Source organism: Miscanthus floridulus, chromosome 5 (assembly GCF_019320115.1).
Source record: "Miscanthus floridulus cultivar M001 chromosome 5, ASM1932011v1, whole genome shotgun sequence".
Classification (NCBI taxonomy): Eukaryota; Viridiplantae; Streptophyta; class Magnoliopsida; order Poales; family Poaceae; genus Miscanthus; species Miscanthus floridulus.
In genome coordinates, this window is record NC_089584.1 from 115,122,097 (window position 1) to 115,136,019 (window position 13,923).

Genomic DNA, 13,923 nt, shown 5'->3' on the forward strand with positions numbered 1-13,923 from the left:
GGCAGAGATGGCGCGCCCGGACACGAGGGCCGCGGCGAGGATGGTGCTCGACGTGAACGCCGAGATCGCGCCGAGGGACGTGAAGGGCGACCGGAGCAAGTCCGTGCTGTTCGACGCGTGCCGGCTGGCCAAGTCGCTGCTGGAGCTGCAGCCGCACAAGCGGTGGCGCGTCATCCGCGTGGTGTGGGTGGAGATGCTCTGCTACGCCGCGAACAAGTGCCGGAGCAACTTCCCCGCCAAGCAGCTGAGCGCCGGCGGCGAGCTGCTCACGGTCGTTTGGCTCTTGATGGCGCACTTTGGGGTAGGCGAGCAGTATTGGATTGAGGCGGGGCATGCAAGAGCTAAACTAATTGTAGAGAAGAACTGAGATTACCAAATGTTGGTGAGTGGCGTTGGAATTTATGCAATTTGTAAAAGTGAATTTTTGAATGAGAAGGCAATGCACAATGGTTTCACTGGACCAGAAATGTTAGTAGTACTAGTTCAGACTTCAGAAGCGGTATGACTGGTGAAATCTGCAAGTTGCTGAAAGCAGCATGTACACCCAAATCGAGTCAACCATCCAAATCCAGGCTAAATGCAATGCAGTTATCTATTGGATGCCAACTCCCAACGACTCTCGAGTGGGAAAGACATGAAGCACACTATGCGTCTATGCCCCCACCCACTCGCCGCCCAGCGGCATGGTCCTCCACCACCGCCACGACTACCGCATATAGACCGCTTCCCCCCGCGCCCATGCATCAAGGTGCTGGCATTCCTATCTCGGATCAAAGCGGCAAGCACTCAGCGCCATGTCCGGAGCGGCGCCCGACGCCGAGTCCGGCCGAGAGGGCTTCACCTGCAGCGCGCTGCTCATGTGCCTCTACCTGCCGGGCCTCTCCAAGAAGAAGCCGGAGGAGGCGATCAGCACCAGCACGAGCCCGCCGACAGCAGACAAGGCACCGGCACCGGCACCGGACCAGCCTGCCGAGCAGCAAGAGGCCCCGTACGCGCCGAGCCGTGCCGCGTCGCTGGAGAAGTCTGAGTGCACGTCGCTCTGCTCCCGCAGCAACATCGTCTTCGACTTCGTCGCGGAGGAAGGGGATCAGGCGCCAGCCCAGGCGGCGATCCATGGGTACTGCCCGTCGCCGTGCTTCGACCTGCCCGTGGAGCTGATAAGGGCCGGCGAACGATTTGGCGTCGTCGCCGCTGACAGCGAGGCGACGACGCCGGTCACGGCCACGTTCGTGTTCGACGATGGCCAGGGAAGGGGCGCTTTGAAGAAGATGGCGTCGTGCCTGGCACCCGGCGTCGACGGCAGCAGCGAACCCAGCCCGTTCGTTTCATCGTAAACGGTGGATTATTCGTTGCTGGCTAATTTGGTGTGAGAAAAAAATACTATTTTAATTTATAGCGCACGATGGTATACGAATAAGCGAACATGCCATCCAGTGACGCGCCGCAGGGTGAATCGGTGATGGTGCCAGCGTGCAATGCAGCGGGTGGCGGCTGCCTGTCGTGACAGCATCGTGTGACGGCTGCTTGACGCTGCACGCATGATTAGTCCATTTATCCGTGTATTTCCTGTGTCCGCTTCAAATGCTCGGTAATTTTGTCGTTTATATATGGGCGTTACTGGCGTATGGACGTTTGCGCCGTTCCAAATATCGGACGCTTTCGGTCTTTCGCGGGCAGGCCGCGCCGCACGCAAAAGAAATTCACGCCACATGTTTTCGCACGTCCCACCGTACGGACCCTACGCTGTGTACCGCTCTATCATCGTGCTTGCTTTTCACCTGACTACCGCGTCCGCACGTAGGAGCCCACGTGGGTCATAACAACCTGCCCCCGCCTGTAGATGCCACGCCGTGAATGCTCTGCTGACGTCAGGCGCCCGCATGGTGACCATGGCAGCGCCTTAGCAGCTGCAGCAGGCGGCTGTGGTACGTAGGTATCATTATAATATGTGCAACATCCAAATTACTTTTACAATTTTTAGATGAAACACTCACAATAAATATTCGAAACGGCTGAAACACTTATAACATACGTATGAAACACTTGCAAAACACAAAAAAAAAACTTAAAAACACATATGTAACCATTGCAAACAAATATAAACATCAAGATAAAATACTTACAACATATGTATGAAAAACACATAAAACACTCGCATATATATATAGAACTACTGTTTTGCAGCTGGCCATAGAATAGCTTACTATGTGGCTACTTTGAGTTACGATAGTTACTATGCTAATTTACGAGACTATAGTAACTCCTTACTAAGTGATTTACTATAGCATTATAATAAATATCACTGTGAGTTGTAGTAACACGAGTATCGTAAATACATATTCATGTTATATATATATATATATATATATATATATATATATATATATATATATATATATATATATATATATATATATATATATATATACTATTTTGTAGTTGGCTATAAAAATAACTTATTCTGTAGCCACTTTTAGTTACGATAATTACTATGTTAATTTATGAGATTATAGTAACTCCTTACTAAGTGGTTTATTATAACGTTATGGTAAATATCCTCTGTGTTATAGTAACCTAACTATCGTAAATATGTATTGACATTATCATAAATTAGTATATAAAATTATCGTAAATGGAGGTGGCTACAAAATAACTTATTTTGTAGCCGGCTACTGAATAGTCTCTCCCTATCTATAGATATATATATGCAACATCCAAATAAAAACTTACAACATGCATCTAAAATAGATGAAACATTTGGAACTTACACTTGAAATATACATGTATAGTCATCGCAACATGTGCAACAACCCGATCTACTTTTGCAACATCGATATAAAATATTTGCAACATACCTCTAAAACATCTAAAATACTTAAAACATATGTTTGTAACATGCATTTTCAGTACAACACCTACTTGTTGCTTGGACGAACGGAGGCTCGTCACGCAGAGCTCAATGCCAGGTGCGGAGATCGACGCCTACGCGGAGTGGTGGGGATGCAGCGGGTCGGCGGGTGCAGTGCTTGTGGCGAGCGTCCCCTGCGTTGGACAGCTGAAGAAGGCCGCGGCGGACGGGTGCGGTGCGACACCCCTGTGTTGGAGAAAGGCCGTGGCGGACGAGGTGCGGTGCCCGCCAGGGTGGTGCCCCTGCGCTGGAGAAAGTTCGTGACAGACGGATGCGGTGCCCACGGCGGGCGAGTGTGTTGGAAGCGAGCATCGCGGGCGGGGGGCGCAATGAGCGGGAGCCGGTAGGGCGTGCGACGAGCGAGAGCAAGCGGCGTGGACTGGGAAGCACTGCGTCCGGGCGGAAGCGTGAGGAGAGTATTATCGTTGATATATATGTAATCTTATTAGTCATAATTGCATCGTGTCGCACGGGCAAAGAATAACAGAACGCAGAGCGGTATACAAATCACGCTACAGATACCTGATTCAGAAATTAACTAGTTGGAGAAACTTTGCCTCACATTCATAGTAGTAGATTGAAATCATACCTCCACGGTCCTCACCCAAAGAATTGCAGATGCAGACGAAGCGAACCACCTACTAGTTTGCATTGGCGTGTCGGGCCGGTGCATCAGGCCTCGTGATCGGGAGCTGTCCCCATGCAAAGCGTCTCAGCCGTGCGCGTCCTCATGTCGAACACCTTGTAGTGCTGATAAGGGCAGTCCCTGCGGCGAGTGCACCCGTCGAGGGTCATGTACATCTCCTGGCTGAAATAGATGCGGTCGCCTCGCGCGCCGCGGTACCAGGACGACGGGACGGACATGGAACTATTGGCGCTCAGGAAGACGATCTCGCCGTCCAGGCTCTCAATCCTCGCCCACTCCGGCCGGCCCCTGCTCTCGTCCATGGCGAAGACCGCGACCGCATGCGTCCTGCGCTCCCTGAAGTCCCTCTGGACCAGCAGAAGCTTCCCGCGCGACTCCACCAGGTAGAAGAACTTGCTGCTGCCGGACGCTATGGCTCCAGCTCCGGCCCCGCGTAGCCGTGGTCCGGGAAGCATTTCGGCGCGTGTGACCTTGAGCGTGCCGTCGTCATCTTCCCCGACGTCGCAGGCGCAGATGTGAGGAAACGTATTCCTGCTGAATAGGTAGAGCTTGCCGTTGTGGAAGACGATGTCGCTTTTCGACCACATGCTGGGGCTAGTGGTCACGGACCACATGGCATCGCCCGGCCGGCAGAGGAAGAGCGTCGCATGGTGCGTCGCCGGTGTCGCATGATACGGACGTGCTAGCTCTTCCAGCAGCGGCTCGAATCCACAGGACAGCCCGAGACCTGAGGTGCCGGACATGATGCATGCCGAGCCGGAGTCAGGTGGACAGGACATTACTACCTTGCGGGGCGGCGATGGCTTGATTAGATTCGACGCTGCATTGACGAAGGTTCCGGCTCCGGGGAACCATTTGCTCGGACCGGCGAGGCGGAGATCTGGAGCCGGTTCGTGGCCCCGGAGAGAGGGTTCAGCAAGAAGCAGCTCTCTTCCTTGAGCAAGATAACCCGTCCGTCGTAGGTTGACCCCATGCAGATCGGAACCACCCCGCCGGCGTCGGGCTGAGGGAGGCGGTGGCCGGCGGCCGTGGCACCGTCGGAGGACAAGCTGCACAGTTTGAAGTCTGGCAGCAGCAGCCACGGGATCTGCGGCGGCAGCGGCGGGTGCAGGTTCGCCACCGCGCGGCGCCACGCGCGGCAGACGGCGCCGATGCGGGCGGTGTCCGGGAGGCGGGAGCGAGTTGACATGGTGGACCACGATGCCGAGGACGTCCATCTGGGCCTCCTGCCATGGCGAAGGATTCTCCGGCGACGGCATCATGCTCCGCGCTAGCCGCGTGCGCAATTTTTCCACCTGATAAAGGAACAAGCTTGCATGGCACGTACATAGGCAGGCTAGGAAAACCAAGCGAGATCCGATTTGCTGGGGTTTTTCAGGAAGAGTTGGAGTACGTTGGAGACCTACAAGTTTCTCTTCGGGACACGAATCACGATTCATTGTAGGACGACCCGTAAACAACCGCACAAATGATACATAAATCGAACGCGTAAAATTTACAGGCACCGCTGGATCTCACGTTTGCTAAGCAATAAAACAATGTCTGCTACCCTGCATCCTCTGCTCAACTACCCCTGCCCTAGCTTTGGAGTGCTCATAAACGAAGACGAAGACGCCGGCGACGACGGGAAGGAGAACGAGGAGGAGGACGAGTCCCGTGGCGTCACCCGGGATGACTGAGATCGGCTTTGAGATCGAGTCGACCCCAGTGCTTGAATGAACCCGACCCATCATCGTCATCCGACGTCAACGACCCGGCCGCGGCGGCATGGGACGGTGACCACGGCTACCATGAGGTGACACGGCAAGGAATCGGCACCTCCGCCTTGCGCGTGCTTTTCCTGAGTTTCACCGGGCGCGGCTTCCTTGTGAATCGCGGGAAGTACGAGCACAGGGCGGTGCATCCGACTCCATCGATGCCGTCATCGTCGCCGGTGCCCGCGTTTGGGCGTTTTGGTGGCGGAGGACCGGTGGTCTCCGGAGGGAATGGCTCGTTGAGCGACATAGGAGCATCGACGGCAATGCCGCGTGGTAGAGAGGTTGGAGGCGTGTTCGGCTGGCTGGGGCTGGCTGGGCCACTCAGCGGGGTACGGTTCACGTACTGCCAGAACAGTATTTTCCTCTCACAACAATCAGCCGGAACAGTATTTTTCAGTTCTGTCGAACAGGCCCTGAGATTTTACAGTACGTGCTCAACGACAACAAAAGGTTTGGTCTTGTAACGCAAAAAACAAACAGTTTCTTGTTGGGATACTATTCCCTATTTTTACGGGGAGAAATGTTTTTTTTACCGTTTTGTTATATTATGCCCGGATTAAAAAAAAAACTCCTCTTCTACACTCCGAATTTTGTGACCATGTTAAAAGAAAAAAAATCAGGGTCATCTAGATTAAAGGTGTTGTAATAAGAATATTTCTGCACCCTTGAGTTTTTAGTCCAATCCTAATGGAATTGCTGACGCCCGGACATCGGATGGGAATGGATTCCGTCGGATGGTATTCTGGGCAAACTCCCACTGAACGGCCTAGCAAATCGTCTCATCAGAAAACACCATCGCACGACCTCAGCTTCGGCCGCCACCCCGCTCGGCCACGCCTACCACTGCACCGTTCACTGCTGCACGCGCGCATTTGTCCCCGTTCGCCTCGTCTTGCCTTGCATGCGTACACCGCCCCTGTCCGCCTCGCCTCGCCACGCCTGCCGCTCCTTCGCGTGGGCGGGACCCGGGAGCCAGGATGAGCACAAGCACGCCTCGTCCACAAGACCCTAGGCGCGTCGCGCACCTCATCCGTCGACCTCCGGCTCGCCGTGCCCCTTCCCCTGGCGCCCGGGCCGTGCCCCCCATGACTCTCTAAATATACCTCTAAAACACGAAACATTTACAACATGAAACACTTGTGTCGGTGTTTCATAAAACGAACTAGTAAATTTATACGATTGTCGTGCTGGTCTAAGAAGACGATGGTAGCATCCAATAGACACGAGGATTTATACTAGTTCAGGCCGAAGCCCTACATCTAGTCTCAGAGAAGATCGAGTGCATGTTCCTCGTTTGAATGCTCTAAAGTTCTTACAATGGGGCGCAAGAATGGTGAAAGAAGTGGTAGAACCTATGCTAGACGATGGGCAGCCCGAAGAGAAGCTCTAGGAGCCCTACTGCTATGGATGGAATGGTAGAGGATGAAGAATATGAAGATCCCCCAAGATGGGAGCCCTGACCGCCCTTATATAGAGTTTGGGGCCAGGGCTCGTTACAAAGAGAAGGTTCCCCGACCTAAGGGTCAAGAGCCTGAGGGGGGTCCTAGCTAACTTGGCTTGCAAGCTACGTCGTCTTCTGAGGCTTTTCCGGGCGTGGCTGTCGTCATGGTCTTGTGGCCACATCACAGCAAGATCTGATGTGGTGCTACTGTGCCAACCGTGGCAGCACTGAAGCCATGGTGATGGTTCGTCAGCTGTCCTATGCAACGCGGCATCCGTCATGGTCTTCGTCGTCGTCTCCAAGTTCCTCGGGACGTCGTACCCGTAGTAGGTAGCCTCGGGTTGTTGTTCGCCTAGTCACTTCGTGGGGCTGAGGGCCACGACCACGATCGTTGGGGTCAGGGCTCTTCGCCAGCCAGGGAGATCTTCAGGTCAAGACCCTTATCATGGATCTCATCCTGTAGTGGGTGGGATTGTACACGCATCCTACCAGTCCGTATTTGGACGGTGGGGATCATACCCGTGGTCACCACCGTGCGACGTGGCAGTGGGACGGTGCCCGACCGGACCGAGGGGACTGTCGTCACATCGGTCCTTAGGGGTTGATGTGGTGTTCTTGCCTTCGTTAGGGCAGGCACGTCAAGAAGCAGGGCTCGACCTCTCCTTGTCCCTCCTAGGGGGTCGTGACAGGGGAGAGGTCGCGCACTTGAGCATCACACGGCTATTGCTGGGAGAAGGGGTCGTGATCACCCATGGCCTTGGCGCCTGGCCTGCTCTGCTCGGCTTTTGCTAGGCCTCGGTCGTTTGGGCCTTTACTCTAGCTGCTTCGTTGCGGGCTGCATGGCCTGCTAACTAATCAGTGCCTTGAAACCCCCCGGGGTTGTAACCCCGACAACTTCAATGCAACATACGTCTGAAGCAGATGAAATATTTAGAACATACACTTGCAACATGTATGTGAAACATATGCAACATCCAAATAAAAACATTTGCAACTTACAACGTGAAAACACTTATTGCAACGTAAGACTGAAAGAACTGAAACATGTTGAACAAACGCTTCCAACATGCCTATGAAACACTTGCAACATATGCAACATTCTGATCTACTTTTGTAACATCCATACCAAACACTTACAACATACCTATAATAACATCTGAAAACACTTAAAATATACATTTGCAACATAGGGGGAGGGAGAGGCCAGGGCCGGTTAATTCCGGCCTAAGAGTGGAAGGTGACGCCGACCGGCAGCGCGCGAGCACCATCAGCATGGGTTGCGCTTGTGGGTGCCCTTGGATCAGTGGATACTGACTTGAGGTGCGCGACGACACCACCAGCACCAGTAGAGGCGGGCCGATGGGCACGCGGTGGGTGGGACTGCAGGAGCAAAGAGCGAGAGGCGCGTCTGGGGTGCACGACGGGCAGGAGTGAGGAGCGAGCAGCACAAGATGAGGGCACGCGGGGGGAGATGGCCGCTGTTGCGAATGCGGAGTGGTGCGGGTTGACAGCCGCACGTCGCTGTGAAGCGTGAGATAGGCAAGCAAGTGGGAATATATTTTTGAGAGAGATGAAGGAGACATACAAAGGAGGAGGCAGGCATAATGGGCTGGTAGCGCACACAGGCCCGTGAAGCGGCGTTCCATTGGATGGATGTCCGACCCTGAGCATTACCGCAATCCTAAGGCTGTGTTTGGTGCGGCTCGCGGGGGCTCCAGCTCCGCTACTATAGTGCAACTGTAGCAGATCCAGGAGAAGCCTCCCTGCGGCAGCTCTTCTGGCTCCCCTCTGGGCTGTGCCGGTGTCGGAGCTTTTTTCTTGGTCGCTACAGGACTGTACAGGGAGTAACACGGACCAAGGAGCCGGAGCCGAGAATGCAGGAGTCCAAACAAATGGCCCCTAATTATAGATACAACAAAATAATCACCATAACTTATACAGGTTGAATATAAATCCAACATAAACTGACAGAGTGACAATAACTAAAATTAGGATGTGGGAGAAAAGATTTTCACCCGAATATTAGATTTACTCCCTTACATGCATGCTATTTGGAAAGAAGAAAAAGAAAGCAAAACACTAATTTGTGTGAGAGAGAGGATTTTCACTCGGGTCCTGATCGAGTAGATAATCGCCTTTACACTTTTATATGGAAAAATTACAATATACTGTATATATGATGAATTTAAAAGATAATATGATGCCGGCTGCTGGTGGAACAATTTCCAAAGAATGCACTAGGAAAACGGTTTTATTTTTGCAGAAGAAAAATATTTTTTCATGAAAATTGTTTCTATAGGGAGAACAAAAAGACACTTTGCTTTTTAATTTTTTTTATTCAATACAAAAAAACTATACCTCCAAAAATCTTGCAAATTTTTTAAGTAAATGCTAAAATCAAGCACAACCTCCATTACGACCTAGGCTGGTTCCGTTATGCACTCTTAACACATAACATTGTTTCATAGCAATTGATATATTGTAAGAGAAATCACTGATTAAATTACGCCTCCAAAGACCTTTCTAATCCTAGGCCCTGTTCGCTTGTCTTATAATCCATACTTTTCAGCTTATTTTTTCAGCCGGGACAGTGTTTTTCTCTCACATCAAATCAGCCGGAACAGTGTTTTGGCTTTTTTTTTTCCAGCGAAGCGAAGTGGGGGCTAATTGTTCACCTACTAAAAACGAACAATGGGAAGAGACGTGTTATAGCAAATGCTATTGCATCCTGCATTGTGCTTCTGTAGACACTAAACTGATGGTGGTTTCTTTGTTTGAACATAGAATTGCATAAGCTGAGCTAATCACAAGACCCATGGCAATTGCAACCTCGTTAGCCTATGAGCATCTCAGATGCACAGCGTGCTTGAACAAAGAGGTGCTTAAATTGAACTAATCACCAGACCCATGACAATTGCAACCTCGTTGTTAGCCTACAACGTGCACATCACATACACAGCAAGAAAAAGATGACGACGACATGTATACGAACACCAAAAGCACAGCGCATATATAGCGTAAAAGCTGTTGCATGATCCGCGCTCAGTAGTAGTCTCAGTTTTGTGGGATATTGATCACCTCCTCTCTGGTAGTTTCAAGATCTTGGCGACGAAGGATTCGAGAAAACCGGCGGCGCAGGGAAGCTAAAATCGAGGTCCGGGATTTCAGGCACGATCTTCTTGGCGCTCCGGCCACGGTTGCCGTCGAAGACGAACGCCGCCGTGACCGGCGACTCCGTGTCGACGCTGCTGATCCTCAGCAGCTCCAGCGGCAGGTCGAAGTACGCCGACACCTCCTCTTCCTCCTCGCCCGCGTCCGTGCGCTCGAACATGGTGCCCGAGGACGACGAGCTGTACTTGAACCTCTCCATGGAGGCCGCCTTTGACACCGTGCTCAAACGGTCGCCGGCTGGCCCGGCCGTGCTCGCACGGGTGTCCGCCTCGCTCAGGCTCATGGACTGCTGCTGCTGCATATGCATCGGCCGCCTCCTGGACAAGCCCGGCAGGTGCATGCACAGGACGCCGCACCAGAAGCCGTCCCCGCCGATCTTGTCCTGCCGCGCCTTCCGGTAATTGATCGACGACGCGTTGCTCGAGAGGTCGGTGAACGGTGAACCGGAGCGGAATCCTTCTCTCTTGAAGGAAGAAGCATCTTGTTGGTTCATGGCACCAGGGAGAGTGAGCTTGCCGGAGGTCTCTAGTTGTGCGTCCATGAGAAGGAGAAGGAAAACACATGGAATGGGCTTCACGAAATGGTGGAGAGCACATCAGGGGCCGTGTGGTCGTATATTGTCTCCAAGCCATGCTGTGTCGGTGGGCTGTTCGGTTGACTTCACTTCATCGTATCTGAAAGCTTTGAGTCTTGGGCGGTTGGCCAGCGAGCCTGCAATTCTGTCTACACAACTATATCAGCTGTTTCCTTGGATGGGCAGGTCATTGGTGATTTGGTGTATTACATTATCAGATAGTACATGATATCATTGACTCTTTGTTCGTGCCTCCTACTAAGTTACAGGATTTTGAATAAAACCCAGTCAAATAAATCTGGACAAAAACTTCTTTTATTCAAATATATTCTTCATTAAAAAAAACTCTGGTTCAGATTATTGGCAAAGTTATATTGTACGCTTTATTTTTTAAAAAAAAAACTATCTTCAAGACTTATTCCAAAATTTGGAATTTCACATCTATACAACTTGTCATATCTTTGCAACACTTGGTGTAAGCTGGAAAAATTGAGTAGCCTTGCAACTCTGATTAACTAGCCTTGCAACTCAGATTTACAAGAAGGCAACAACATCTCACATTCTCACTCAAGAACGGGAGGAGCACAGGGGTTCACTACTGCAGAGAATTGTAGAAAAGAATTAGGACAACTGAGATTCCAATGATGACAGGGAAGGCTGTCAACAAATACAGGGCACCATATCCCTGCAACAAAACAAAAGAATACGTTGTTAAAATAAGTGGTATAAGAACATTAAGGTATGAGCATTTAGTTGGAAGTTTTTCCATATGCTTGTTTTACCCATAATAGCCCCATGAGTACAACAAAATTTGTTGGAGTACTTCAATGACAAACTTACCACTGCAGACGGCACTTCAGTTTCATCATCGTCCTCCTCTTCACCATCTATATCAGCAGCAGAGTCCCAGTCGAGGTTAAGTCTTTTAGCAGCTGTCTCAGGATTGATGCCAGTATCTGTGGCTTTTGCATAGACAGATTTCCCAGGTTTGCTCTTCTTTTTTGGAGCTTCTATCTGCACAATGGATTTGAAAACAGAAACTAAATTTTAAAATACAGTTCTACTTAAAACATTCGGTAGAGAGAGAGAGAGAGAATCCAGTAAAACATAGTTCTACTTAAAAACATTCAGGGGGGCGAGAGAGAGAGAGAGAGAGAGAGAGAGAGAGAGAGAGAATGCGGTACTCAAGAAAATGTTGAAAGATGAAAAAAACTAAATAAAATGAAGGCAACAATGAAGTATGGGTGAAACAATCCTAGACTCAGGTAAAATGACATTGTTAGACTATTAGCTGGTAATGCAGTGGGCAGAAGGAGAAGAATTGAGTTCTCACTATTTACCTCAATGTCTGGCCATTCTGACATCTCCTTGGCAAGCAATTGAAGTGCAACACGATTCTCTGGAATCCTTCCTTCGTTAACCTATATATGCAAGCAGGGCATTAGTGACTAAAGGTTTTTGCAAGAAATTACATCTTCATCATTATGTGATCTGACCAATTAGCAGCTAACACAGGTGCAACTCATGTGAAGTGTCACATTGGCACGCTAGCAATATGAAGGTGAAGACTGTATCAGTATTTTATTTTTTAAAACTGGGGCTCTGCAAATCTAGAATTATTGTCTTTGTTGAGAACCAAGACAACAAAGTTTGTAACAATATCACAACTGTTTCCATATGAATCTGTTATTTGCAGTTAAAAACAAGCAGCATCTTGTCTTTTCTGTTATATATATTTCAGGGCGGGAGCAGAGATCATAATGTAACATCTATTATGCAATTGATTCTATCTACAATACAAATTTGATATGATTAGCTAAATTTAAGAAAAAATAGGGAGACAAAATAGATAGGGGATACCTCATCCATGGAGCAAAATTATAAACATGGAGGCAGAGTTTTATTGCAAATTAGCTCATGTTATCTTTTGACTTTGCACTAACATTCAAAATGATATGTGGAAAGAAAGACAACATGGCTTGCATGATACAAGGAAAGGGAATACTTTAAGCTTTCTGCTCCACATTATTATTTATATGCCCACAATGTTAGACTATGAGGTAGCATTTTTAGTTTAATTTCAGTGGAGCGCTGCGTTGCACCTAAATACATAAAATATTTGCCAGTGGTAAAGCTGGATGATGATGCCAGTAAGCAATCCACAATATTCACAGACGGAAAGAACACTAATATTCACTTTCAAGAGACTCTCAGCAGGACTCCAGGTAGCGGCGATGTACCTCAGCCAAAGCGTCGGCTAAATCATCCCTAGTAATTTCATCAGGGTCCTCTATCCCGAGTGTTCTCTTCCTTTCTATATCTCTAGGGTCCTCAATCATGATGGTAAGCTTGACCTGTGAATGTGATGCAGCAATAGAAGTAGCAATATAGTGTCAGTTTTTTTTATCAGCGACAAGGAACATGCAGCGCTATAAAGTTTGGAAATATGGCAACACCTTTATTTTAGCATATATATAAGCTCAGTACACAAGCGTAGGATAAGGCCCCCTTATCTTTTTTTTTAGTGGAAAAAATATAAGATAAGGCCCTTATCTGTCTATCCTAATATTGTCAGCCGAATTACTCCAAAGTCCAAACGTCCAAGTCATACTTGTTATTCTACTGGCATGAATGCGACTAAGGCATTAATGCAAATGAGCACAAAAATCAAGCAAGAGAGCAGCTACTTTACCTCGCCAAAAGTCATGTCCCTGTTCTTCTTCAGCAGCTCCAGTACCTAGCAACGGAGCCAAACGAAAGCAAAGTCAGTAAGCACTAATTCCAGTGACGCAAAACGAGCCAACGAAAGCTGGAAAGAGCGGACCCTTTTGATTTCGCGGATGTTCTCCAGGTCCTCCGGGCTCGCCCCCGCCAGCTCGGCGGAAGTCGCGACCCCGTCCTCAGCAGCCGCGTCAGAGGAAACCGGTGGCCCTGGGTCTTCCTCGGGAGCGACTGTGGTTTCAGAGGCGCTAGACTCCTCCTGGTCGAGGGAAGCAGCTGCGCCCCTGCGACCCCGCCGGTGGAGCGGCCAGACATTGGGGCCAGGGTGGCAGAGTGCATCGTGGTGGCGGTGACTGTGGGGGAAGAGACAAATGAGATGGCTGGGAACTGCCCCGGCCGCCAGGAGCCATGGAGACGAGACGCGGTGGCGAGACGGCGAGAGAAGGGGAATGGGCGGTGGCGTGAGCAGCGCCATCGGGCTCCGGCCAGCGGCGGGTTGCTTGTCCTATCTCTTCGGGTCGCTGCATCCGGCCACCGGCCGGATTGCACGGTTGAGAGGTGGGCAGGAGCCTGATGGTTTCACCGGCGGGTCCCGGGCGGCAGCCTCACAACGGCACGGACGGAACCGGCTTTCTGTTTGATAGAGTTGGGCCTTCTTAATGGGCTTGTGGCTCAAATCGGCTTTTCGAGCCCAGTCCAAAGACG

The 13,923-nt window shown here is 50.2% G+C and overlaps 4 protein-coding genes across 4 annotated transcripts; 2 read left to right on the forward strand and 2 right to left on the reverse strand.

Annotated features, from left to right (window-relative positions):
- Nucleotides 1–7: 7 nt before the first annotated feature.
- Nucleotides 8–367, forward strand: LOC136455168 (uncharacterized). Its single transcript, XM_066455305.1, has one exon. The coding sequence runs from the start codon at nucleotides 8–10 to the stop codon at nucleotides 365–367; it is 360 nt and encodes a 119-aa protein (XP_066311402.1).
- A 284-nt stretch (nucleotides 368–651) lies between these two features.
- LOC136453168 (uncharacterized) lies at nucleotides 652–1,542 on the forward strand. The gene has a single exon (XM_066453745.1). The coding sequence runs from the start codon at nucleotides 795–797 to the stop codon at nucleotides 1,332–1,334; it is 540 nt and encodes a 179-aa protein (XP_066309842.1). The 5' UTR covers nucleotides 652–794; the 3' UTR covers nucleotides 1,335–1,542.
- Nucleotides 1,543–9,720: 8,178 nt separating this feature from the next.
- Nucleotides 9,721–10,559, reverse strand: LOC136453169 (uncharacterized). The gene has a single exon (XM_066453746.1). The coding sequence runs from the start codon at nucleotides 10,462–10,464 to the stop codon at nucleotides 9,847–9,849; it is 618 nt and encodes a 205-aa protein (XP_066309843.1). The 5' UTR covers nucleotides 10,465–10,559; the 3' UTR covers nucleotides 9,721–9,846.
- A 332-nt stretch (nucleotides 10,560–10,891) lies between these two features.
- Nucleotides 10,892–13,773, reverse strand: LOC136453170 (protein CHLOROPLAST ENHANCING STRESS TOLERANCE, chloroplastic-like). Its single transcript, XM_066453747.1, has 6 exons — nucleotides 13,322–13,773; nucleotides 13,190–13,234; nucleotides 12,738–12,851; nucleotides 11,838–11,918; nucleotides 11,338–11,511; nucleotides 10,892–11,182 (listed from the first exon to the last, which is right to left on the reverse strand). The coding sequence occupies exons 1-6, from the start codon at nucleotides 13,691–13,693 to the stop codon at nucleotides 11,093–11,095; spliced, it is 876 nt and encodes a 291-aa protein (XP_066309844.1). The 5' UTR covers nucleotides 13,694–13,773; the 3' UTR covers nucleotides 10,892–11,092.
- Between the last annotated feature and the right edge of the window lie 150 nt (nucleotides 13,774–13,923).

Coding starts and splice junctions, on each gene's coding strand:
- LOC136455168 (XM_066455305.1), top strand. CDS start 8: ATGGCGCGCCCGGACACGAGGGCCGCGGCGAGGATGGTGCTCGACGTG.
- LOC136453168 (XM_066453745.1), top strand. CDS start 795: ATGTCCGGAGCGGCGCCCGACGCCGAGTCCGGCCGAGAGGGCTTCACC.
- LOC136453169 (XM_066453746.1), bottom strand. CDS start 10,464: ATGGACGCACAACTAGAGACCTCCGGCAAGCTCACTCTCCCTGGTGCC.
- LOC136453170 (XM_066453747.1), bottom strand. CDS start 13,693: ATGGCGCTGCTCACGCCACCGCCCATTCCCCTTCTCTCGCCGTCTCGC. Junction 11,512..11,837: donor CAGAATGGCCAGACATTGAG/GTAAATAGTGAG, acceptor TCCATTGTGCAG/ATAGAAGCTCCAAAAAAGAA. Junction 11,183..11,337: donor CTGAAGTGCCGTCTGCAGTG/GTAAGTTTGTCA, acceptor GTTTTGTTGCAG/GGATATGGTGCCCTGTATTT.